Source organism: Hipposideros armiger, unplaced genomic scaffold, assembly GCF_001890085.2.
Source record: "Hipposideros armiger isolate ML-2016 unplaced genomic scaffold, ASM189008v1 scaffold_233, whole genome shotgun sequence".
Lineage (NCBI taxonomy): Eukaryota > Metazoa > Chordata > Mammalia > Chiroptera > Hipposideridae > Hipposideros > Hipposideros armiger.
In genome coordinates, this window is record NW_017731583.1 from 1,366,105 (window position 1) to 1,392,507 (window position 26,403).

General features: G+C 37.5%; 1 protein-coding gene and 1 pseudogene across 5 annotated transcripts in view; both read left to right on the forward strand.

The window, feature by feature from the left end:
- The window catches only part of BACH1 (BTB domain and CNC homolog 1), a 45,745-nt gene that overhangs the window by 10,473 nt on the left and 8,869 nt on the right, over positions 1-26,403 (forward strand). For 3 of the 5 annotated variants that reach the window (XR_002125393.1, XM_019654985.1, XM_019654989.1), the window contains exons 2-4: positions 17,662-17,955; positions 21,004-22,338; positions 23,898-24,104. Coding sequence is in view for 4 of the 5 variants with exons in the window: in XM_019654985.1 (XP_019510530.1) it covers positions 17,722-17,955; positions 21,004-22,338; positions 23,898-24,104 (1,776 nt within the window). In the remaining variant the exon portion in view is untranslated. Of the gene's footprint in view, positions 1-15,051; positions 15,317-17,488; positions 17,509-17,661; positions 17,956-21,003; positions 22,339-23,897; positions 24,105-26,403 lie in introns of those variants that run through there. The other 2 variants (XM_019654986.1, XM_019654988.1) reach the window with 2 other exon arrangements.
- LOC109389431 (60S ribosomal protein L28 pseudogene) lies at positions 13,884-14,231 on the forward strand (annotated as a pseudogene).

The window sequence follows — 26,403 nt, forward strand, 5'->3', positions numbered from 1 at the left end:
TTGCATATTATATGTATCAACTCTTGGACCTATAGAGGGTCATTCTGACTATGATCTTGTTTTAGGGCTTTCATTTCCTCTAGGTAATCAGAAATAAATAATTTTAATTATGGTTATAACTTTTACAGTTTGAAAACAAAATAACCTATGAAGAATCTTTAATATTTCAATTTGAATGTAGGACATGGACATGTAATACTCTGTATTGAAAGTAACTTTTAGTGAAATATCTCGTAGCATTCTGTCCTTATTGAGTTTTCCATTTGTAGTTGGGTATAACTATTGACTTTGATTTAAGTTCAGCATTGTTTAGTGTCAGATTCCTTTCAGTGATATATGAAATTTTTTATGTAATCTTAGATGTGTTAATAAGAAATTAATTACCCAAATATTGAGTAACAAGGGTAAATTTTCTATTTCTTAAATACCCTTTTAATCTGTTTATCATTGTTCTCATCACACACAGAGGGTATTTGAGGCATTTTCTTCTATTCTTGTTTTTTCTCTCTTCACTTTTACCTCTCCACCCCCACTCCCCCCCCCCGCCAAACACACACACACACACACACACACACACACACACACACACACCACTTATGTCATGTAATATGAATTTAAATGTGATATTTAGACTTGGGGGAAGATGACCTTTTGAACTTTTAAGTTACCCTCTCAAGGGCTTCAGTTTCTTCATCTGTTACAGAAGTGGTAAAGTGGGTCATACTGGAAAAATGTGCTCTTTTAATTAGAAAATCTTTAGTCCTGTGAAATTAGCAATTATCTTGAGCAGACTTGTGCCATTTTAATTGTTTTTGTTTTACCTTGTTGAGATCTTTTTTATTTATTTTTCTGTTAGTTTCAGGTGTGCAAAGCAACGTAATAGCTAGACATTTACAACCCCCACAAAAGGATAACCCCTCTGACACCATATATAGCTGTTACAATTCCATTGACTCTATTCCCTATGCTGTACTTTACATCCCATGACTATATATACATATATATTGAATTATGGTTGACAGGGAATATTATTCAGCTGGTGTATAGCATACTGGTCAGGCGTCTACACAGTCTATGAAGTGATTGTCCTGATAAGTCCAGTGCCCATCTGACACCCTACATAGTCTTTACAACATTATTGATTATTCCACATACTGTATTTTATATCCCCGTGATTATATTGTGACTGCTACTTTGTACTTTCTAATCCCTTTACCTTCATCCCCATCCTCACCCTCCTACCATCTAGCAACCCTCAGTTTTCTCTCTACATCTCCGAGACTGTTTCTGATTAGTTTGTTCAATTATTCTATTCTTTAGATTCCACATATAAGTGTGATCATATGGTATTTGTCTTTCTATGTCTGACTTATTTCACTTAGCATAATATTCTCTAGGTCCATCATAGAGATGGTAAGATTTCATTCTTCTTTATAGTTGAGTAACACTCCATTGTATAAATGTCCCAGTTTCTTAATCCAGTCGTCTACTGATGGGCATTTCAGTTATTTCCATGTCTTGGCTATTGTAAATAGCACTGCAGTAAACATAGGGGTGCATATATTTTTTTGAATTCATGGTTTGGATTTGTTTGGCTAGATAGCCAGGGGTGGAATTGCTGGGTCATAAGGTAGTTCCATTTCCAGTTTTTTGTGATACTTCCATACGGATTTCCATAGTGGCTGCACCAGTCTGCAGTCCCACCAACAGTGCACCGGGGTTCCCTTTTCCCCACAACCTCTCCAGTACTTGTTGTTTGTTGATTTATTAATGATAGCCATTCTGATCGGAGTGAGGTGGTATATCATTGTGGTTTTTATTTGCATTTCTCTAATGATTAGTGAGGTTGAGCATCTTTTCATATGTCTTTAGCCATCTGTATGTCCTCTTTAGAGAAATGTCTCTTCATGTCCTCTGCCCATTTTTTTAATTGGGTTGTTTGTTTTCTTGATGTTGAGTTGTATGAGATTTTTATCAATTATCAGGTGTATCATTAGCAAATATCTTCTCCCATTCAGTAGAATGTCTTTTTGTTTTATTAATGGTTTCCTTTGCTGTGAAAAAATGTTTTAGCTTCATGTAGTCTCACATGTTTATTTTTTTTTTTGTTTCCCTCGTCTGAGGAGATTTATCACTAAAAATATTATTAAGGGTAATGCCTGTGAATTTATTTCCTATGTTTTCTTCTAGGAGTTGTATGGCTTTGGGTCTTACATTTAAGTCTTTAATCCATTTTGAGTTTATTCTTATGTATGGTATAACAAGGTGGTCCGGTTTCATTTTTTTTGCACGTATCCAGTTTTCCCAGCACCATTTGTTAAATAGACTGTCTTTACCAGAATATACATTCTTGTTTCCATTGTTGTAGATTAAATGACCATATAGGATTTATTTCTGGGCTGTCTATTCTGTTCCATTGATCTATGTGTCTGTTTTTATGCCAATACCGTGCTGTTTTGATTACTAGAGCCTTGTATGATTTGATGTCCGGTAGTGTGATACCTCCTACTTTGTTCTTCTCAAGATTGATGTGGCTATTCAGGGTCTTTTATACTTCCATATAAATTTTAGGGTCATTTGTTCTAGTTCTGTGAAAAAATGTCATTGGTAATTCAATAGGGATTGTATTGAATTTATATATTGCCTTAGATAGAATGGACATTTTAACTATATTAATTCTTTCTATTCATGAGCATGGTATATGTTTCCATTTATTTGTATTTCTTTATTTTCTCATTTCAATGTCTTATAATTTTCTGAGTACAGGTCTTTTACTTCCTTGGTTAAATTTGTTCCTAAGTATTGTATTGTTTTTGAAGCAATTGTGAAGGGATTGTTTTCTTGATTTCTCCTGCTGATAGTTTATTATTGGTGTATACAAATGCAACTTATTTGAATGTTAGTTTTGTATCCTGCTACTTTACTAAATTCATTTATCAGTTCTAATAGTTTTTTGGTGGAGTCTTTGGGGATCTCTATATATAGTATGTCATCTGCAAATAATGACAATTTTACTTTCTCCTTTCCAATTTGGTTGCTTTTTCCTTTTCTTGTCTGATTGCTGTGGTTAGAACTTCCAGTACTGTGTTGAATAGCAGTGGTGAAAATGGGCATCCTTGTCTTATTCCTGATCTTATGGGGAATGCTTTTAGCTTTTCCCCACTGAGTATTATGTTAGCTGTGGGTCTGCCATATATGGCCTTTATTATGTTGAGATATGATCCCTCTATTCCCACTTTGCTAAAAGTTTTTATCATAAATGGATGCTGTATTTTGTCAAATGCTTTTTCTGCATCTATTGTTTGATCACAAGATTTTTGTTTTCATTTTTTAATGTGGTGTAACATGTTAATTGATTTGCATATATTGAACCAATCTTGCATACCAGGAATGAATCCCACTTGATTGTGGTGTGTGATCTTTTTAATGTATTGCTGAATTCAGTTTGCTAATATTTTGTTGACTTGTTGAGATCTTTATTAGGCTTACTGAATTTTTATTTTTAAAGGTTCAGAAATCTCTGCAGTTTTGTAACTAACTCTTGGGTTTGTAGAACCTTTTAAAATGAAGTTTTATTTTGGTCACTTGCATAATAATGGCAATAATAATGATAAAATATTAGTGATCTTGTGCCAGGCAAGCCCTGTGCTATTCAGTGTGCCAGACCATTCAATCCTTAAAGTAAGCGTTGATGTTGTTTTTCTTATGGGGAACCTGAAGCGTTGTCAGGTATCTTACAAATCACATAGTTGGTAATACAAGCAAAGATTTTATTATATCTGAGTACTCTTGTTCATTTTAGTATTATCCTATTGGTAGTGTTAAAACAATCTAAAATTGATTTTCTTTTGCATTTCATAATTCTGTGATTTGATTAGCACTTTATCCTTTTCAAAGGGCTTTGTGAGACAAGTAGGATGGGATCTACCTAGTACTTAAGTCTCTTGGATGCACACTGCTCTTGTTCATAGGGCTAGATCTGACTTGATGGGTCTTTCTTCCTTTTCCATTAACAGGGTTCTCTTTTTTCACATCAAATCATTTTAATTTAGATTTCTGTAACACTTAATTTTTTTCTTCACTGATTACTGTGAACATATCAGTGGAGGCTACTGTGTTTTAGAGTTGCCCATGAATTTTCTACATAGTGAGAAACCAATATCCACTGATGACTGGAGGTAATATCCGTTATAAAGGGGTAAAAAGGAGCTGACATTTTTTGGGAGGCTTCAAGACAATCGAAATAAATATGAACTGCATTTTTAATGAAGGCACATTTGTTTATAGTTATTGCCTATTTTAACATTTTTCTGATTATAAAGTAGTATGTGTTTATAGTTAAGAATTTGACAAACAAAAATTACCTAGATTTAGTCATTGCTAATACTTTGACATATGTCTTAACTAGAAGTGGAGGAACCAAGGTTTCTGGACATGTTACATGTGAGATACAGGTAGTATTTTGACTATGCAGTTGGATACATGAATATGAAGTTCAAGAGGGTAGTCGTGATTAGACCAAATATGAGAGTGTATAGTAAATCCATGAGTGATCATGTCTTCACTATGTGTCTAGATGAGTTCACCTGGGAAGTGTGTGCAAAGAGGAGAAATAAATCAAAGAGTTAGTAAGCTCTGGGCTCTCTAGCATTTAGAGGTTTGGAAGAGGAGGAGGATCCACACAAAAAAATGGATAAGTGGCTGCCAGTGAGACGGGAAATCAGAGGCTTGTGGTATCCTGGAAGCCAAGTGAGGAAAAGATTTCAGGAAGGAATAATTAACCTATTAAATGTTGCTGAGAGGCTATGTAAGAAGACTGAAAATTTGCCATTTGGCAATGTGGAGATCATTGATCCTCACAAAGTGGTTTTCAGAGTGTGTGTGTGGAAGCCTGATATTAGTGGGCTCAAGTGAAATCGGGAAGAGAGGGAAGTGGGGAAGGTGTAAATATAAATGGCTTTTTTGGGGGGAGTTCAGTAAAGGGGAATAGAATTTACTGTAGATAGGAAAGTATGGGGAGAATCAAGAAATTTTATTTTAAGAGGAGAGCTATTACAATATGTTTTGTATGATAATAGGAATGCTGTGTATTCATTTTCTCCCTCAATTTTCCTGGTGAGACTTTGCAGAAGTTTGTCCATTTCATTGATCTTCTCAAAGAATCAGCTCATGGTTTAATTAGTCAGTTCTACCAAAAGAAAATGCAAAATTTCATTCTGAGTGGTTTTCTTGGTGAAAGCACTACAGATTTCATCAGATTCTATGTTAGAGAGCTGGTCCTCTAGTGGTTTGGCAGGTCAACAGCTCATTTCTTTAGACGATACCCTTAAATTTTTAAAGAATCTATTTGAATTGGTATTGCTGTTAAAATAAATCATTAAACAGCATGTATTTTATTGTTCCCAAACAAGAAGAAATCTTACTATATTTTTCCTACCCTTTCCATCTGGCTTTGTCAAGGTTTAATTTTAAATTTTTAATTTTAGTTAAAGGTTGATTGTTTTCTGTTATCAAATTCGTTTTCTGTTTGTAGAATCTTAAAAAGTTGCGTTAAGACTCACAACCAAGTTGTCAACAGTTTAGACTTAACTGAGTTTTACTTTTTTTGTTTGCTATCTATTTAAACATCTTTTTAGTTTGTATTTTTAGTCAGAGTAATACATGTTCTTGGTTTAAAAAATACGGAGAGATTTATCATAAAGCAACTTCATCTTTTGCATCCCATCCGACCTCTAATTCTTCATGGTTAATATTCATCTTTATCCATTTCTGCTATTTAATTTTTTTGGTAGTTACCTCTCTGTCTCTAAGACGTTTATGAGTATTTATGAACCTAAGATATTTCTGTTGATTTCCTGTTACTGTTGATATTGATTTTGTTTGCTTCTACCATCTCCTAACCTATATTTATAATCATATTATTTCATTTCTGTTCTATAGAGTTACCTTTACAACTCCCAACATTATTGTTGTTATTATTTTTTTTCAAATTTGGCCTCATTAACCTAAGGAAGTATCTTTTGACTCTGCACATTCTAAGTCAAATAGAAATACTATATTTTCTTTTAGTTCTCTCTGATTCCATCGCCCAGCCTGTCAGTTTTACTTTTATTTTGTCAAGGTGATTAATATTTACATTCCATCCTATAAATGTAATTAAGTCTTACATTATTTGGCTATTCTGAAAACCAGTGAACAATGTTTGTGTTATTATATCTATGCTGCACTGGGAAGCTAAGTTGTGTGCTGTTACTCTTCTTTTCCTAGTTTCAGTCTTGCCTTGTGCCACTCAAAAAACGTTTCTAGCATCAAATTCAAGTAATAGCTAACAGTTACTGAGTACTCATTAATTACATGCCAGGCACTGTTCTAAGAACACCGTGTATGGTATTTGATTTGGTCCTCCAACAAAAAGTACTATTCTTGTCCCTACTTTACAAAAAAACAAAAATTTTCAGAGCAATGGAAGATTTATGTAAAGTAACTTGCTCAACTGGCAGAGGAGTTACCAAGCAATAAAAGGCTATTCTGTACTGTCCACACAGTGATCTCTAAGAACAGCTAGCTGCTATGTTTGTGAGGTGGCGATAGACTTTCAGTTCTTAGGTGTGCTCCCTGATAACCACTCTGTCTTCATCTCCAATCCCGGATTGTGGGATCTTAGGATTGTCTGTGGTGGAAGAGGCTGCGTGTGTTTGGAAATTTCACTCTTGAGGGGCGTTTTAGGAAATTTTCACTCTTTTCCTTTATAGGCACCCTAAGTTAACTGGAAGGATAGTAGCTACTGCACCTCCCTTTCTGCCTATCAGTCTCTCATCTTAGAAAACCTATAGTGTGAATACTTTCCTTATAAGGGAGTAAGGCAAGGATGCCCTCTCACACAGTCTCACTATTCAGTCATTGCAATAGGGAAAAAAAAGAAACAAGTGTAAAGATGGGAAACGCATAAAACTCTATTTGCAGATGACATGATTGTGTACAAAGAAAATCCTAAGGAGTCTACAAAACAACTATCAGAACTAGTGAGTTAATTAAGGCTGCAGAATTCAAGGTTAATATTTTTAAAAAATCAATTTAATGTTTACATAGTAGCAACAGAAAACCAGAAAATGAAGTTTAACAAACAAGTCCATTTATAGTAACTACAAACAAAACAAAACAAACAAACAAAAAACCATAAAACACTTAGGAAAAACTTTTAACAAAAGATAGGCAATTATACAATAAACTTTACTAAAAACATCAGAATAATGCTGAGAGAAATTAATGAAGACCTAAGTAAATGGGGAGCCATGCTATGTTCACATATCCAAAGACCCAATTTGTTAGATGTCGGTTGATACATGGATTCATTGATATATGTAGATGCGTTGCAATCCTAATAAAAATTCACTGGCTCTTACAACTCAGTATAAGAAGAAAACAGCCCAACCAAAAACGGGTAGAAGAATTGAACAGACATTTCAGAAAAGAATATATACAAATGGGCAACACGCACCTATAAAGATGCTCAATATCATTAGCCATCAGGAAGTGCAAATTAAAACCACAGTGAGATACCACTGTGCATTTATTAGGGTGGCTAAGATTGGAAAGACTGACAATACCAAGGGTTAGTGAAAATGTGGAGCAACTGGAATCGCCAGACACTGCTGGCAGCAATGTAACATACGATTGCTTTGGAAAACTGTTCAGCAATTTCTAAGTAGTGGAACATATACCTAACCACATCACTCAGCTCTTCTACTCCTGGGTATTTATTTACCCAAGGGAATTGAAGTATATGTCCATGCAGATGTTCACGGAAGCTTTATTACAATAATCCCAAACTGGAAACAGTGTAGTTGTCCACCTTTATTACAGTAGTCTATCAACAGTTAAATGGATAAACAAATGGTGGTATAACCATATAATGGAATCTTATCCAGCAATAAAAGAAATAGCTGATGTACACAGTATGATTGTTATTAAGCTCAGTGAAAGAAACCCGGCACCAGAGTACATAATGTGTGATTTCATTCATATAAAAGTCATGGGGAACAGGGAAGAAGAGACCTCAAGGGGTATGTGAAATATTTAGGAGTGATGGACATTTCTAGGTCTTGATTGTTGTGATGGTTTTATGCACATATACAAGTGTCAAGAGTCGTTGAATTGTACACTGTAAATATGCAGTTTATTCTGTGTAATCATAACTTAGAGTTGATAAATAAAATAGTGACCAACAAATACATGACAAAATATGTATTCAATAAATTAGCTTTCTTGGTGTGGACCAATTCCAGTTGCTAGTTCATATTTTCATAACAGTCTTATTCCATTGAGATATAACAATCCTTTTAAGGATCAAGTAGCTGCCAAATATGTTAAGCAAATAAAAGACTTCATTGTTTCTTAAGTTCTTTGTACTAAGAAAGTGTAACAGTGGAATCGGTTATTCTTTTTTTTTTTGGTGGAAAGAAAAGCAGGTTTATTCAAAATGCCGGCATTCTGTGAGGATGTTGGACTCTGGCCCAAAATTTATCCCCGGAATCAGTTATTCTTGTTTTGCTTTTGTAGCTTGGATTTCCTATGTTCCTTCTTTTCTTCTTTTATTCCCTTCCAAGCTATTTTAAACTTATTACTGAGAATTATCAAAGTTGGATTTGTTGACTTGGGAAGTAAAATAACCCACCTTTTGTTTCTGACCTCTTAGTAGGTGAATCTGTAAACAACTTCTTCAAACTTCTGTAGCCATTCAAACTGCTCACCTCTAAGTATAACATTAGCTTTATAATTTCAGATATGGAATTATGCCAAGTAAATAGATCAGTGATTAAAATGTAATTGTTAACATTAAGAATAGTAATTGAAAAAAACCCAACTTTCTTTGTATGTAACCTAACATAATGTTGACATAATCATGAGCCGTAAAAATTGTAGTGAATTGCCCCCCATTTAAAAAATGTTATGGCATCTTTAGTTGTATAGCTTTAACATACAATGATGGGTCACTTTCCTATATATCTTCATAAAAGTACTTTAAAAACAATGTCATTGTTTTTGGTGTTGCTAAAAGCTTTCTGCTACTTAATTTTAAACTTTTGTTTTCCATTTTCATTCGGCCTTTTTGATATGTTCATGCATATATCATATCCAGTCATGCTTAAGATTTTTTTCATAAGGCTGAGAGAAATGGATTTAGAAAATATGATTATCAGATATGATGTTTAAACAAGTGTGATATTAAGATCTGCAAAAAGTTGAAGAAAATAGCAAATCTTGGTCACTGAGCTGCTTCTTGGCTCTTCCTGGCAGGTGAGTCAAGTCTTAGAACATTGGGAAGAACCCCAACTTAAATTGTTGTCTCTGTAATTCCCACAGACTTTTTTAGGTGTCATTAATTACTTTATCACTAGAAAGCGTATGTAAGGGAAATGTTGGATAAAGAAACACATTTTTTTTTCTTTTTTAAATTTCAACCCAGTAGTTTTCTTTTTTTTTTTAGGGAAGAGGAAGGCAGGTAGTGGGTTCTGGGGTGTTCAATGAAATACTGTCTCATGATTGTACAGTCTCACTCCTCTGTCAGTTCTGTGCACCCTGTAATGTTACTTCTTGGACCTGCTCTCTTCTGACTAAGATCAGTGTGTAATAAGAATTAATGCAGAACATGAAATGTGTAATTTTTTTTTCCATTTTGTTTATATGTTTATTCTGTTCTTTAGGTTCCACATATTAAGTGAGATCATATGGGATCATTTGTCTTCCTCTGTCTGACTTATTTCACTTAGCATAATACCCTCTAGGTCGATCCATATTATTGTAAATGGTAAGATTTTATGTTTGTTTTATGGCGGAGGAATACTCCATTGTATAAATGTACCACATTTCTTTATTCAGTCATCTATTGATGGGCATTTCAGTTTCCATATCTTGGCTATTGTGAATAGCACTGCAGTAAACATAGGGGTGCGTATATCTTTTCAAATTAATGTTCTGGATTTCTTTGGATAGATACCCAGGAGTGGAATTGCTGGGTCATAAGGTAGTTCTGTTTTTACTTTTTTGAGGAACTTCCATACTGTTTTCCATAGTGGCTTCTCCAATCTGCAGTCCAACCAACAGTGCACAAGGGTTCCCTTTTCTCCACATCCTCTTCAACACTTGTTTGTTGTTTTATCGATGATGGCCATTCTGACAGGAGTGAGGTGATATCTCATTGTGGTTTTTATTTGCATTTCTCTGATGATTAATGATGTTGAATGTCTTTTCATATGCCTGTTGGCCATCTGTATGTCCTCTTTAGAGAAATATCTGTACAGGTTTTCTGTCCATTTTTTTAAATTGGATTGTTTGTCTTTTGGTGTTGAGTTTTTTTTGTAAGTTGTGGATATTAACCCCATAGCAGATGTATCATTGGCAAATATCTTCTCCCATTCTGTAGGATCTCTTTTTGTTTTGTTGATGGTTTCCTTTGCAGTGCAAAAACTTTTTAGTTTGATGTAGTCCCATTTGTTTATTTTTTTCTTTTGTTTTCCTTGCCCAAGGAGATAATGAAAATATTACTAACAGTAATGTCTGAGAGTTTACTTCCTGTATTTTCTTCTAGTTTTATGGTTTGGGGTCTTACATTTAAGTCTTTAATCCATTTTGAGTTTATTCTGGTGTGTGGTGTAAGAAGGTGGTTGTCTCATTTTTTTTGCATGTATCTGTCCAGTTTTCCCAGCACCATTTTTTGTATAGACCATCTTTACCCCAGGGTATATTCTTTCTTCCTTTGTCATAGATTAAATGACCATATAGGCATGGGTTTATTTCTGGGCTCTGTATTCTGTTCCACTGATCTATACAGTAATACCTTGGTTTGTGAGCATAATGCGTTCTGGAAACAAACTACTCGTATTGCAAGACATCACTTGTTTACCACGTTAAAATGTATTAGAAATGTTTGCTCATCTTGTGGAACACTTATAAACCAAGTCACTTGCAATCCAGGGTTTTACTGTATGTCTGTTTTTATGCCAGTACCATGCTGTTTTGATTACTATAGCCTTGGCATCAGGTAGCATGTTACCTCCAGCTTTGTTCTTTTTCAGGATTGTCGTCCCACAGACTTTTTGATGCTAAGATTTTTAAAATTAGGAATGGTAAAAAGAAGAGCCATGTCTTTAAAGAAATTCTTTCCTGTGGGCATCTCCACCTTAAATAAAAATAAATAAATAAATAAATAAAAATTTTATTTTTTTATTTTATTTTTTTATAAAGGCCATTAGAGGAAAGAAAAAGGACTGAAAGTATACACACATCACACATGATACTGTTGTGTCTTTGTCATCCACATGAAAAATAGAAGGTAAGGGTCACCTGTTTCCAGAGAGCGCTTAAATTCTGGGTATCTTGTAACAACATCTGGGTTAGGGGATTTTGAAGCTTAGGAGGGAGCCAAGAATGATGACATGATAAGAGGAATTTGCCTGTCTTCTAAGCCATTGGAGACCCTGCCCTGAAATTGAGTGAGGCAAAAGTAATTGACAGAGTGCTGGAGGTGTGCTAGGCAGAAGCAGTAAAGAGGACAAGGTGGAGATTCCCATGGCTACTAGAAAGAAGGGTAAGTCAGGTTCTAAGGAACTTGACCAGGCTGCAGGTGGAGGCACTGCTTTTCTATAAAGGCCAAAACAGTTACCTATTGCCTGGATACTGTTTCTGGTATCCAGGGTCACTAATTGCTTATGTTTACCCCCCCCCACACACACACACATAAACCCTAGGCTAATATAACTATTTTGGAAATCACTGTTCTCTTTAATTAAATATTATGGTTAAATGAGAATTGATCAGAAAGTAGATTTTGTTTGAAGACACTTTATAGATCTTTAGAAATACCCACATTGTTGTGTAAATTGATTATCATGATCATTGTTGTCTCTTTTGCCCCAAGGCATCATTTTTATTTTGAACATCTGGGTTATTTCTTCTTGGATGTAGGGACTGTGTTTTATTTGTATTTTCATGGCATCTAGTTTATTGTTGGGCACAGGTAAGCTCTTCTAGAAAGAACATTCATTGTTGTCCAGTGAAGATAAAGAATATTGAATGATAGTCTTTTTCTTTTAAATGAGTCCTTGGTGTCAGATAATTTTGTGTGTGCTTCTACATGGAGAATTAAAAAAACAAACAAAAGAAACCCTGAGCGACTTGAGGTAAAGAAGATGCCAGCTCTTTTATACACACGAAACCTCATCCTCATACACATTGCCTTCTGAATTCCTGTTACGAAGCGTTGTAGACCTGGCTCCATGATGGATATTTACCTGCGATCTTTCAAAGTTTTGTTTTTTTTTTAAGTAAATTATCCTTAAAATTATTAAAATGGGATAAAGCCACAGCATTGTGTTTTCTTTTCTTTATGACTTTGAAAGCAAAAACATGAAGTGGCAACTGTATTAAAACTTAAATTGTGTATATTGACCAGAGAGCAGAAGTTATTTTCTAATTGAGGTGCAGGAAGCCTTAAAATGCTTGTTCATCCTTTCTCAGTATTACTGAATGAATCAGCAAACCTTTATTTTGAATTTTAGCAATAATATATATTTCTAAGAATATAGAAAAATTTGGGTGTAGCATAGGAATCTAAATTAGGTATTAATCAATTAACAGAATTTTAGGTCTGGAACCTTTGGGGTGTTATATCTTACTTTTCAGCTTTGAGAAATGTTAGAAGGTGACTGACAGATATTAGAAGGATATACGCCATTCTTACCTAATTTAGTCATTACTTACTGTATTTCCCCCAAAATAAGACTGGGTCTTATATTAATTTTTGCTCCAACAATCAACATTTATTCATGTATAAAAATCTGCATTTATTCAAACAGTCATGTCTGACTGATGATCTTAACGGGCTTATGTTTGGGGTAGGGCTTATATTATGAGCATCCTGAAAATCATGCTAGGGCTTATTTTCTGGTTAGGTCTTATTTTCGGGAAAACATGATAGTTATATTACTGGGTAAAAATGGATTACTGACCACTTAGATGGTTTTCAGAATTCGGAAGATTGTTTCAGGTTAGCTTTCTGTAGTGCCCCATGCCAGTGAGGCCAAGGTTGAGGTGGCGTCATACAAGTCAGTTGCAGTGGCTGTGCTTATAGTTGCCAAGCCTTGCTCTTCTTTGGTCACCTGTCTTGCAGGTATATTTCTAGCTCCCAGAGGATGAGCTGGGGCTCCCTTTCACACCTCATGGCTCTGTAAAAGCTATCCAAGGACTTCCCCTGAGTGCTTGTCTCAGTGCTACTGTTCCCATATGTATTAGAGTAGCGGACTGCGCTGTGTTTGGAAGGTGTCCATGATCTAGGTTTTGGGTTTATACTAAAAATGGCCAAGTGATTCATTCAGAAACAAATACCTGCATTGGACCAGGTACTCTGTTATATGTTTGAGGTCAGAAAACAAGTAAAAGTTTTGACATTTGAGCTGAGGCCTAAAAGGTGAGGAGTTAGCCAGCTGAAGAGCAGAAGTCCAGGGAGCAGCCACAGCACATGTAAAGGCCTTGCGGTCCGAAGGAGCTTGGTGCCAGTGGGGCAGGAAGGAATGATGGTGAGGCTGGAGAGCAGCAAGAGAGGGAGACCAAGGCTTGAGATAAAGCTGGATTAATAGATAGAAAACCTGACCACACAGGTTTGGAGGACATGCTGAGGATTTTGAGTTGATCATAAGACATTTGGAAGGCATCATAGGATTTTTAGCCATGGAGGAATCACTTTGATGTGGGAGAATAAATTAGAAGGGATCAAGAGGACTTGAAGGACTCCTTCTGTCTCTGGCCACGGCAACGAGAGGAGCTGGGCATCTGCAATAGGTGATTGGACGTGACTACTCCAGCTTCCTGATCAAAAGGAACAGCAGATGTATGGCGCCAAACCCAATAACATGAAGGCCCTCAACTCCTTCTGCTACAACAGGCTTATTCATTGCAAGATGGTGGGCGTGGAGCCAGCTGCCTATGGCAAAGGTGTGGTGGTTGGTGGTGGCTGTCGGAAAGCAGAGATCCAGCCAGCGAAAGCCAGCCTTTTCCTGTGTGTGGACCACCATCAACAAGAACGCCCAGGCCCCCCTCAGCAGCATCCGGATCCACAAGAACAAGTACTGCCCGGTCCTGCGCATGGCCGCCATCAGCAGAGCCAGCGCCATCCTGCACAGCCGGAGCCCGTGACAATGAAGAGGAAGCAGGCCACCCCCAACAAGAGCTCCTGAGCACCCCCCACCCCGCCCCCTGCTCACCCCAAGCAATGAAGCATCAGCCGACTTTACTACACCAAAAAAAAAAAGGGGGGGGTGCTTGATGGGAATGAAGCTTTTGTTATCATCAATAATAGCAGCTAATATTTATTATTTGTTTGCTATGGGCTTGACAGTATGCTAAACCCTTTACCCTTATTATCTCGTGTAAAACCTCACAACAGTCGAGTTGGGTGCTGCCTTTACCCCTGTTTTACAGGTGAGGAAACGAGTGAGAATAAGCAGCTTGCCCAAGGCCATATAGTGAGTAAGTGGCAGAGCTGGGATTTGAACACAGAGAGCATATGATTCTAGACACTGTGCTGGTAGCTACTTGGCTTGTGCTTTCAGTGCATGAGGTCATGGTCTATTAGCGGTTCTTGAAATTGAGTGGATCACAACTGGAAATTTTTTTAATAGAACAGAGTAGAAATTAGAGTACTTGACAGTAATAAGAATAAAACATTAATATGTGAGACTTTGTTTCACTTTTTATTTTATATAACTGTTGGGTTGTTGGAAAAGTCATGACACATTTTTGCAACGAAAAACAGAAAAAATACGTCATGAGTTTTCCGACAGCCCAGTGTATTTGTACGTGGGTAAGCTTGTAAGCCATTGCAAAAAGTAAACGTCTACCTAGACAAGAGCCATTGATGGCTTGGATTGGATTGTGACAGTCCAGTGCAGAAGGAGCTCAGTGTGGAGAGGCAGAGGCACCAGGTATCCGAAAGAGATTGGATACAGGGGCTGATTGGAGGGAGGTGTCAGGGATGAGTCCCCGGCTTCTGGTGGGAGCAAGATAGTCCTGGTTTGCGTGTGCTCAGTCCTCTTTAGAGGAGACTGACCCTTCTTAGAGGGGACCTCCCGGTGTTTCTTTTATTCCCTGATTCTCTAGCTTCTCTCAACTGTAATGGATGGGACTTGGGGTTGGCATGTCATCCAAATCTGTATCTTACAGCAGATCTGTAAGCTGGCTGTGAACATCTGAGGTGATCTGTCACCCAAAACTGCTTAAACGGGGGATGAGCCAAGAATATATTCTCTCTCTGGAATTTGAGGTGAGTAGTGAACAGGCCACATAGGCACACATGTGGGCCAGCAGAAGCTCTAGAGCGAAGGTACGGGGATTGTTTTTTGCTGTAGTGCCCATGGAATCCAAAGAACCTTTAGGGTCCAGTGTTGAAGAGTCCAGAGTCCTCTTTCTGAAGTTGAGGTCCAGTTCATTTGTTCCTGGCTTTCTGTGAGGCCCATTTCCTTATTCTCATGCATGAGGTTTTAGCAAAACCTGGCTGGCTTCCCACGTTACTGCCAGGGGTATCCATTTGCATTCAGCAAATACTAACTAGAAACAAAACATGGAGTGGTTAAGTGCTTGGTATAAATCCCCCGTCTCCATCTTAATGGTTTTGGTCAAGACACTTCTCACTGAGCCTCAGTTTCCTCCTCTGCATAGTTGGGATGATATGAGAGCATCTGCGTCATGAGGAGTCAGTGCCTAGTGCAGAATTAGAGCTTACTGAGTATTTGCTGGTAGTAGTTGGTATTTTTCGGATGGTTCTGGAGAGACTTAAACATGTTTATGAACAAAACCTATAGGAAAGAGCTGGTGGGGGGTCTATATTTCAGCTATATTGAACACTAAAAATAAACACACAAGTAGAATAGAGTTTTGAGATGCATTTCATGTGTTTGTGAGTGAAACAGCTTGTCTTTGAGGTGGAATTCACCCATGATCTGGGCCTGGTCTGTCTGAACTTTGATAGTCCTTATTTCTCCTTTCGTTTGTATTTGGAGTAGAGTGGATCGGAAAATAGTGACATTTTTTCAGTCACTGAACATTTGAGGCCCTTCATGTTTCAGGCAGTGAGTAAGGCGTCAGAAGAACAAAAGTGAACGGCACAGGGATGATCCCCGTGAGGAGGTCGGCAGCCTCCCTCAGCGTGGTCAGCACGCCATAGTGGGGTACGCCACACAACTTGGGGGTGCTCACCACTGGCCACTGGGTCTGGAAGAAAACATTAGAACTTCTCATTCTTACTTTCAGCCTCAGTGTGTTTTAAAACACCTAATATATAAGAATAGTAGCGCATTTCTGAAATGTATAGACAAACATACATATATTTATTGATGGGGCTACCCTGTTTTTTGCAGGTAGCGTGTATGTGATCAAAAAATGTTTGGAGGCTGCTATATGTTTATATTTTTAAAAATATACATTTTTTATAACTTTCGCTTATGGTTTAACATTTTGAGAAACCCAAGAGTTTCTATGAATAGTAATCCACGTTCTGAATGGTGAAGGACTTGTACTTGTTGCCCACACTTCGTAGTGTGAGGTGAGACTTGTTATATGAAAAGACTCGTTCCTAAAGTCTGGCCTGACAGATTTCAGCCTTTCTCTCAAGGAAGTCATTTGCTGCTTTGTGTTGGAGGAACTCTACCTTTTGTAGAATGATCCCTTGTCAGGAAGCACTAAGTCCCCACCAGCTGTCAGATGTTGGGGGACAGGGCATGGAGCATGGTGGGACACCGTGTGCCTGCTGCACTCTTCAGTCCCATCTCAAACCGTAACTGCCGATGACCCCCACACATGCCTATTAATGTCTTAAAGTGACAGGAATGGCGTGCCACCCAGAAATGCCCCAGCCCCATCTGCTTGCTCATTGTAGGTGTTTTCTCAGTATGAAATGTCTCACTTTCAGAGAGTCGTGTAATCCTTGGTTCAAAAACTTCTTTCTTCCCCCATCCTGAGGAACTTTTTCCTAAAATGAGTTAGAAAAACTGCTATCAAGACCCCCCCCCTTTTTTTTTTAAAGATTTTTATTGGGGAATTAGGGGGGTTGGGAACAGTGCTGGGGAATTGGGGAAGGGGAACAGACAAGTTGCTGTTGTTTTGTTCTTCAGTCTAGTTGTGGAGGACGTTGCTTCACTGGCCCAAGTTGGCACCATCATTGCGCTCTTCCCGGGCCAGGCGGATCAGTCGCCAGCTTCTGGACGGCTGCTCACGCTGGCTGCTGGCTACACACAGTAGCCCATGGCAACCCACCGCAGCAGGGGCTGCAGCCTACGCCGTCACCGGCGACTCACGGCAGCCCAGCTCCAGGTTGAGCTGTTGTTCAGCATCTTAGCTGTAGAGGGCAGTGTCACTGGCCCTCATATGTGGGATCCGAACCGGGGCCCTCTGGCGTCCCAAGCCAGTTCTTAACCATTGCGCCACTCGGCCAGCCCTCAAGACCCCTTTTAAAATGAGGTAAATTGAATAAATGCTCCTAGATTCTCTAGAGGCTTTTGTTTTCATTTTTGTCCTAGTGATGGGTATTTTAATTTATATTTGACACTGTCATTTTTGAAAACATTGTAAACAGGATTTTATTTAAACAAAATCTTGCGTGTGTCTTTACAGGTCTGATGACAATTAGAAGCATGCTTTCACTGAACTGCCCAGCCCCATTTGTCACGCAGAATGTCTCTGATTGAGAGCTCGGTGTTTGCCTATGAGTCTGCGGTGCACAGCAGCAACGTGCTGCTCAGCCTCGATGACCAGCGGAAGAAGGATGTGCTGTGTGACGTCACCGTGCTCGTGGAGGGCCAGCCGTTCCGCGCGCACCGGTCCGTGCTGGCAGCATGCAGCAGCTACTTCCACTCGAGACTCGTGGACCAGGCCGATGCAGAGCTGAGCATTACTCTACCAGAAGAGGTGAGAAGAGGCCTGTGCCTTCGGGAAGCACCCTGATTTTAATTTAATTTCACTAAGTTAAATCTCTTATGGTTTATGAAGTTAAAAATAAAACAGTCCCTTTGTCATGAGGCTCAGGAGCAGTTCGCAGATTATGGAACAACACATTTCTTTAGCTTTTTAAAATAAAATTATGGCCTCTTACATGTTAAATTATTAATTTTGGATGTTAGTTAAAAGTGTTTATTGAGTTACTTGACCCACTGTTAGGACACTTTGGAGAGGTCATGCTCCGAGGGGCTGCCCTGTGTGCCATTCTCTCTCTTTGGACCTTTTCCTGTGATGGAAAACTGTGACTGGGTTTAGGGTTGTACAGTCATTCATTTTTCTAAGACAGGCCCTCATGGAAAGCAGGTGCTCCATCAGTGTGCTCTTTCTCTCCTCTTTCTTCTTTCTTGAAGATGTGTCTGTGCGTTGGTAGAAAAAGGGTAATTCTGTGCCATATTTACAGAGCGCTGTTTTTACACATCTTTTTCCACCAGCTTGGTGTGGAGCTCAGGCCCCTAAACATTTGGGTCCTTGTTAATGTCCTGCCTCCAAGAGACCTCTCTCTGGGCTGGGAAGTGCTGCTTGCGCTGGCCCGTATTGGAACAGCTTGCTTTAGTTAGTAACTGAACTGGAATAGTGTTGCGCCTTGTGGCATTGGGGCACAAATTAGAATATAAGAGGAGTTTGGAGGAAGTATATGGTACTTTTTGTGTACAGCAGGCTTGTGTGGGCTGCCCTGTGATGGATACTAAGGCCACACTGGCCATGCATACTTCCATGAAATCATTTCTGCGGGTTGGGGAATCAACAGGTTGTCAGCTCTGTGGCAGAAGTCGGAGCAAGTAATGCAATACCAAGGTGACAAGGAAGGCCAACTAACTGTAGGTTAGTCATTGCTTCTAAAATGTAGCAGTGGTTATCGTAATGGCCATATACTTCATGTGGTCTGTATTTTCACATTACTGAATAAGACTTTCCTAGTAGAGCAGAGTTGCATTCATCAGCATTGGAGGAAAGGTGTATATATGCATTCATTCATTCTAATTTGAGTGTAAATCTTGTAAGTTTTCAAATATTTAAAGTGTCTCATCATAGTGGCAGATTGAAAATATTATATAACTAACTCACTGTCTTAAAAGCCTTTTTTTGGTTATTTTAACTTATTTTTTTTTAATTAATTGAAATTCTTATTGAGATCATTATAAATTCACAGAGAATGCAGAGAGATCCCTTGTACACTTTGCCTAGTTTCCTCCACTGGTAACACTTTGCAAAATTATAGTATAATATCACAACCAGGATACTGACATTAATACAATCCACCCATCACATTCATTTTTCCCTGGTTTTACTTGTACTAAGTGTGTGTCTGAAGTTTTGTACAGCATTGTCCCCTGTGTAGGTCCATGAATCTACCACCATGTCAAGATACTAAACAGTTCCAACACCCAAGGATCCCTTGTGTTGCCCTTTTGTAATCACACCCACTTCTTTCCAACCCTTACCCCTGGTGACCACTGATCTGTCCTCCTTTTCTAAAGTTTTGTCGTTTCAAAATGTTACATAATTGCATTTATACAGTATGTGACCTTTTGAGATTGACTTTTTTCCATTTACACTTACCTTATTTCTTTTGAGATTCATCCAAGTTGTGTGTATCAATAGTTTGATTCTTTTTATTGTCAAGTAGTATTATTCCATAGTATGGCTGTACCAATTTTTATTTAAGTATTCACTTATTGAGGAAAATCAGGCTAATTCCAATTTGGGGCTATTATAAAGTTACTATGAACATTTGTATATAGGTTTTTGTATGAGCATAAGAGTGTAATTGTTGGGACATATGGTAATTGTATGTTTATTTTAATAAGAAACTACCAAACTCTTTCTCAAAGTGGCTGCACATTTTACATTCCCATCAGCAGTGTATGAGTGATTAGTTTCTCCACATCCTCACCAGTATTTGGTGTTATCACATTTTTATTTTAACCCATTTAAAAACTAGCTAAGTACTCACAGCTTAGAATATTTTTAAGAAGATCACAAAAATTATAATATCTTGATCACTTTTATAAGTACTCTGTTTTAAAATTAATTTTGTGCTTTTAATCCAGAATGAGGCTTTCTCTGCACTTCAGTATGTTCCATTGCCCCTCACTTTGCAGAGGCAGGTTCCATGTAAATGCACAATTTTCCACTTAAAGTTTTGTCACCTAGAGTACATGAATCTTTGCTGAAACAATACTAGGCATGGTTTTTATTTTTATTTTATTATTAGTAGTAGTGGTAGTATTTTTAGCTGAGCCATCCTGCCACCTGTTGGCAGCTCAGCGGCAGCTCAGCTCAGGCTGGGATTCGAACTGGCGACCCTGTTGCTCAGAGCTTGCACTCTTGAGCGAGCTCTTAACCAACTGCGCCACTCAGCCAACCCTCAGGTATGGTTTTTAGCATTTTACTTTGGTCACTTTTTAAACCTGAGTCTTTAAAATTTTTATTAGAAATTTTTGGCATGAGATAAAGATAACGGTTACTGTTTGCTGTGCATTTGCCTTGGACCAGGACTCCTTTAAGTGCTTTAGATACATTGTTTTTTATCCTTAAAATTTTCACTTTTGTAGTTTATAGCAGTTGGAGTTTGGAATCTAGTGTTCGCATGGAGCTGGGTGGCAACAGGCACCCAGCACTTGACTATGTGTGTGCTGCAAGTGTGTCCCCCCTGCTTTGTTTCATAGATTATTTATTTCAGCTAATTTGGGAAAACTGTGATAATGTTTATGTCTTAATTTACCTCTTGTGAGTAAACCATAATTCATGTGTCAGTAAGAAGAAAATATGGTTTCTGTGAATAGGGTGTGATAAACATGCTTTTCCAGCCTCTCTTAGCTCCACTTACCAAATTAAAATACTTATTTTGTAATTATCACAAATAAGTTATTCATCTCATTCCCCTTTTACTTCTTTTGTATTTATCTGTTAGACAGCTTTAAGTGATGCGTTTGTTTTTGTTTTGTATATTAACAGGTGACAGTTAAAGGATTTGAACCTTTAATTCAGTTTGCCTACACTGCTAAACTCTTTTTAAGTAAGGACAGTGTGGATGAAGTGTGCAAGTGTGTGGAGTTTTTAGGTGTACACGATATTGAGGAATCCTGCTTTCAGTTTCTCAAATTTAAGTTTTTGAACTCCACTGAAGATCAGCAAGAATGCCCAAGAAAAAAATGCTTCCCACCACACTGTCAGAAAACAGACCTTAAATTTCCCCTTTTGGACCGGAGGGATTTAGAAATTGATGAAGTGGAGGAATTTTTGGAAAATAAAAACGTTCAGACTCCTCAGTGTAAACTCCGCATGTATCAAGGAAATGCAAAATCACCACCTCCTCTACAGGACAGTGCCAGTCAAACATGTGAGTCCATGTGCTTAGAAAAGGATGCTGCTCTGGCTCTGCCATCTTTATGCCCCAAATACAGAAAATTCCAGAAGGCATTTGGAACTGACAGAGTCCGTACTGTGGAATCCGGTGTCAAAGACAGTCACTCTTCTGTTCAGTCGGGTGAGACATCTGAACATGAATGTCTGGGAGTAATCCAGGACTGTGCAGATGTGCAGCTGATTTTAAAATGTGAAGAAAGGAAGTTAGTGGAACAAGAAGCCAAGAAAGACCCTGCTTCTCAGTGCCCATCTGGAAAAACAGAAGTGACCCCTTTTGCCCACAGTTCTCCTGCAGACCCTCAGGGACTCTACTCCCTGTCCCTTCTGCACACGTATGACCAGTATGGTGACTTGAATTTTGCGGGTATGCAAAACACAGCAGTGTTAACAGAAAAGCCTTTGTCAGGTCCAGATGCTGGAGAAGAGAAAACATTTGTTACAAATCAGGATTTACATTTGAAATCCGACTCTGGCCCCAGGGAGGATAGTAGCCTTGCCTCGAGCGATCGGAGCAGTGTGGAACGAGAAGTGGCCGAACACCTTGCGAAAGGCTTCTGGAGTGACATTTGCAGCACCGACTCTCCTTGCCAAATGCAGTTATCACCTGCCATGGCCAAAGATGGTTCGGAACAGATCTACTCCCCGAAACGGTCTGAGTGTCCCTGGTTAGGGATCAGGATTAGTGAGAGCCCAGAGCCGGGCCAGAGGACTTTTGCAACATTGAGCTCTGTCAACTGCCCTTTTATAAGTACTCTGAGTACTGAAGGCGGTTCAAGCAATTTTGAAATTGGGAATGATGATTATGTTTCAGAACCCCAGCAGGAACCGTGTCCATACGCTTGTGTTATTAGCTTGGGCGACGACTCTGAGACGGATACTGAAGGCGACAGTGAGCCGTGTTCAGCCAGAGAACAAGAATGTGAGGTGAGTGGAACAGGAGTGTGTTGTTAAGTCATTGTTTTACCACCATTAGTTGGGATTTAGTTTGTGTCCGCTCCTTTGCATCACTCAGGAAATGGCAGGCTCAGGCAGGGAGGAGGAAGCCCATTCCACTTAGCTATCAAACCATGTGATCAGTGCCAAAAGAGTGTGATGCAGTCAAGGACTTCTGTGTCCCATGTATTTCATGCATGTGTGTTTATGGTAGCCATGGCATGGAGTCACACACTGGCTGTTTAACTTGGTGTCAAATGCCATGCCCCAAGAGGGAAAAAAATAATGATCCTGTGATCATTACGTGGGAACTCCTGGAAAAACATAGCGTATATTCAATCTTTTTCATTGCCACGTGGATCTCTAGACCTAGGACAAGTCGCTTGGCAGTGACTTAGCAGTGACTAGTTGTAGGGATGTGGCTTCTAATGCAGAATATTCTTTATGTTAGGTTTTCATAGCCATTATTTTTTTCTTATTTTCCCTTAGGCATTTAAGCTATTAATGAATATCTTAATTTAGCATGTGTTATATGTAGTTGTATGGTGTTTGTGTTTGATAGCCTTTTTTTTTTTTGTAACTTGTTACCATAATTTCATTAATAATAAAGACTCGTGAGTTCTTTATCGTTTTCTTTGGTTTTATACCTGTTGGAAGACATGGGTTTGAGAAGAATATTTTTTCCTTGGCTTTGGAAGGAGGGAATTAATTGGTGATTTAATTTAAGAAGTAATATATGCATGAGTTGTCTCTATAGATTTGTGTATGACATTTATAAATCCAGTGTGTGCAAAATCTAGTGTATGAAAAGAATGTTAAAAATAAAACATTTAAGGAATTTTAAAACATTCTGTTTAATTTTTATAACAAAGTAGGTTGTCAGAGAAACTGACCAGTGTTTTATTTGCATTTTTGGTCATTATAATTAAACTGTCCTACAATTTTGTCATTAAAAATATATCTTCTCTTTTTTTCCAAATTTATGTATGTTGCAAATGAATTTAAAATATTCATAAGAGTCTTCTAATCATTTTTACATTGGCAAGTGAAATGTGTAGCTTTTAAAATGAGTTATATGAAACTACCATTTCCTGACAGAAAGATAAATTTTTTGAAATGCTTTATAAAAACATAATTATACCAGTGTTAAGTCAGAGCCACACAGTAATATAAATCAAACAATAAAATTGATTTTTTTTGGTTTGTGTAAAATCACTTTAGAAAATGGCACAAAGATATCTGTAGGGTGTTAACATGCCCTAGTAAAATAAATTCTGTTTGTTCATTTTAAATATACTAATATTTGTGTTAATATGTTTGATTTGCTGGTAAAACACCTGCTCTTCAATTTATTCGTCTTCTGAACCCTCCCTAAAACAGACTAGAAATCTCAAATAGGGATTGTATAGAAATTGGGAATAGATCTCTATTTTTTTTTTAAAGCCTAAATGAAGTTCTCTGGAAAACAAAGATGTATATCTTCCTCTTCTTAGTTTTAAGTATAACTACAAAATACAGCGACAATTACTGATGTTTATTTCACATTCTAGGTAAAACTGCCATTTAATGCACAACGAATTATTTCGCTCTCTCGAAATGATTTTCAATCTTTGTTGAAAATGCACAAGCTGACTCCAGAACAACTGGATTGTATCCATGATATTCGCAGAAGAAGTAAAAACAGAATTGCTGCACAGCGCTGTCGCAAGAGAAAACTAGACTGTATACAGAATCTTGAATCAGAAATCGAGAAGCTGGTAAGTATATACGAGTTTCTTTTTATTTAAATTCCACCACACCATTCATTTTTTTTGTTTTGTTTTTGTTTTTTGTAGAGGAAATAGCTATTGCAATTTTTAAGTCAGGTTATAATGCTCAATTATACATTAATTTTAAAATGTACCAGTTACCATTTTAAGAAAATAAATTATATGACATTTCCAGAAAACTTAGGAAATAAAAAAAAATGAGGGTGTTCATAGACTGTTTTACTTATGTGAGTATGCTATATATTTAGCATAATAGACTATAATATGTAAGAAGAATTATTTCTGGGTGTTTTTTTTAATGATTTACAAATTAAGGATAATTTTACTATCTACCTAATTCTTAGTGGTTGAGTAAAGATTAAAGAAATTATAAAGCACTTGAATCTCTTTGTGCTGTGTTTGGTGTCTGTAAAAATTAATGGTCCAGTTGTTAGCTTAAATAAACTGTAGACTTGAATAACTTGTTTTGGTTGGTATCAAAACAAACCACCCAACTTGGATCTTTCATCTAAGGGAAAAAGTTCACATGCTGATATGAATGGAAAATTTTAAGATCTAATGAGACCCTAAGTGTGAAGAATACTTACTTAATTGAATCTTTCTGTTTCAACCTCAAAACACAAAATAACTGAAAAATGGATTAATTTGCATCCATGTTTCTCTGTTCCCCTAGTGGTTGGTGGAAGGAAACTGTATGAAAAAAGGCCAGCTAACACTAAAACACAGTTAGAGACAGACAGTAGGGAAACAGTACCTGGAAGTAATCAAGACATTCCTTGAATGTTCAGTTTTGGGTCTTTGTTAATTATTGGTGAAAGTTTAAAATTGTGATTGTAGCCAGTCTCCAAACATGAACAGTTTAGCTATGAAGGGCAGTGAAACAGAAACAATTCAGAAAAAGAAAACCAGGCTTTTATGTACCTTCAAAACAGTGGAAAAATAAAAAAACTTTTTTATGTATTTTGTATCTACTTTAATTATGCAAAAAGATAAAGACATATAACTATATAAAAAGATGAAGCATGGCCGTATACAAAGATGAAAGAGAAACCAGATGCTTTACAAATGGAGAAATGAGACATATAAAACACCTATGTGATATTACTGAACGATTAAAGTGGTTAGGATCGAAGAAGAAAAGTTACACATTCAGTAATATTTACCCAGTATTTTGAGGGTGTGTATTAGTCCATACCTGTAAGCACTAGTATTCTCCCTTATTATCCAACTTTGAATTAAACCCTTGCATTTAGACAGAGTATATCATTTTACCTTTAGTTATTATTCCTTACTGTACCATAGAGGTGCTTTTTAGACTGTTGGGTCATGTAGAGCTATTTGAAATCTACATGAAATTATACTATTACAGTTCTTAGACCTGCTTTTTGTAGTTCTGTCTTTCCCCCTCAGCTGATGATAATGTATAGCTGTAGGTAGAATTTATCCAGTTTTCTTCCTCTCCTAAAAACAGAAATGAAAACAAAACAAAACCTTCAGGCTGATGAAGTTTGTTTCATCAGTAACTTTATTTTATACACGGATACTAAGCAGATATGTTGGGGAGTAGCTGTTACCTTTAGAACTTTGTTTCCTGGCTCACAGGTCTTATTTATATTTTGTTTTATTGAAGTCAGATATTGGATTGCTGGACAGCTGATGTTTGTACTAACTTTCAGATATCTAGGATAAAGAGGCCTAGCCACTTTCTTTGCACTTACTGCCCTCTCTGCCTTTGCTTCAACAGAGAGACGGGTGGGAGATACAGTGGTTAAAAGGATGGAGTTCTGAATCAGACTCCCACCTGTGGCACTTGTAACTTTGGGCAGGCTATGTAATTTCTTAGTCCCTCAAGTTTCTCATCTGTAAATGGGATCATACTAGTTCTTACTCTTTAGAGTGGGTGTTCATTTATGAAGGTTAAATGGTGCTCATTTATCAAGAGTAAATATATTTAAAGGACCCAGGAAGTTGCCTGGTACATAGTAAACACTCAATAAGTATTACCTTTTTCTTTGTATTATTATTGCTATACTATTATTTATCAGTTTTCAGTTTTGTCTTCCTTAATTTCTTCTTTCTTGATATCTCTGCCTAAACTGTAAACTTTGGGTTTGAACCTTACTCTTAAATTGCCTCTCTCATTATAGTAAGGTTCCTTTCATATGGTCAATGGAATAACTGTTGGTCAGTTTCCAATACAAAGGGATATTTAGTTTCCTAGCAGTTTTTTTTTTTTTTTTAAGATTTTTATTGCGGAATTGGGGGTATGGGAACAGTGCTGGGGAAT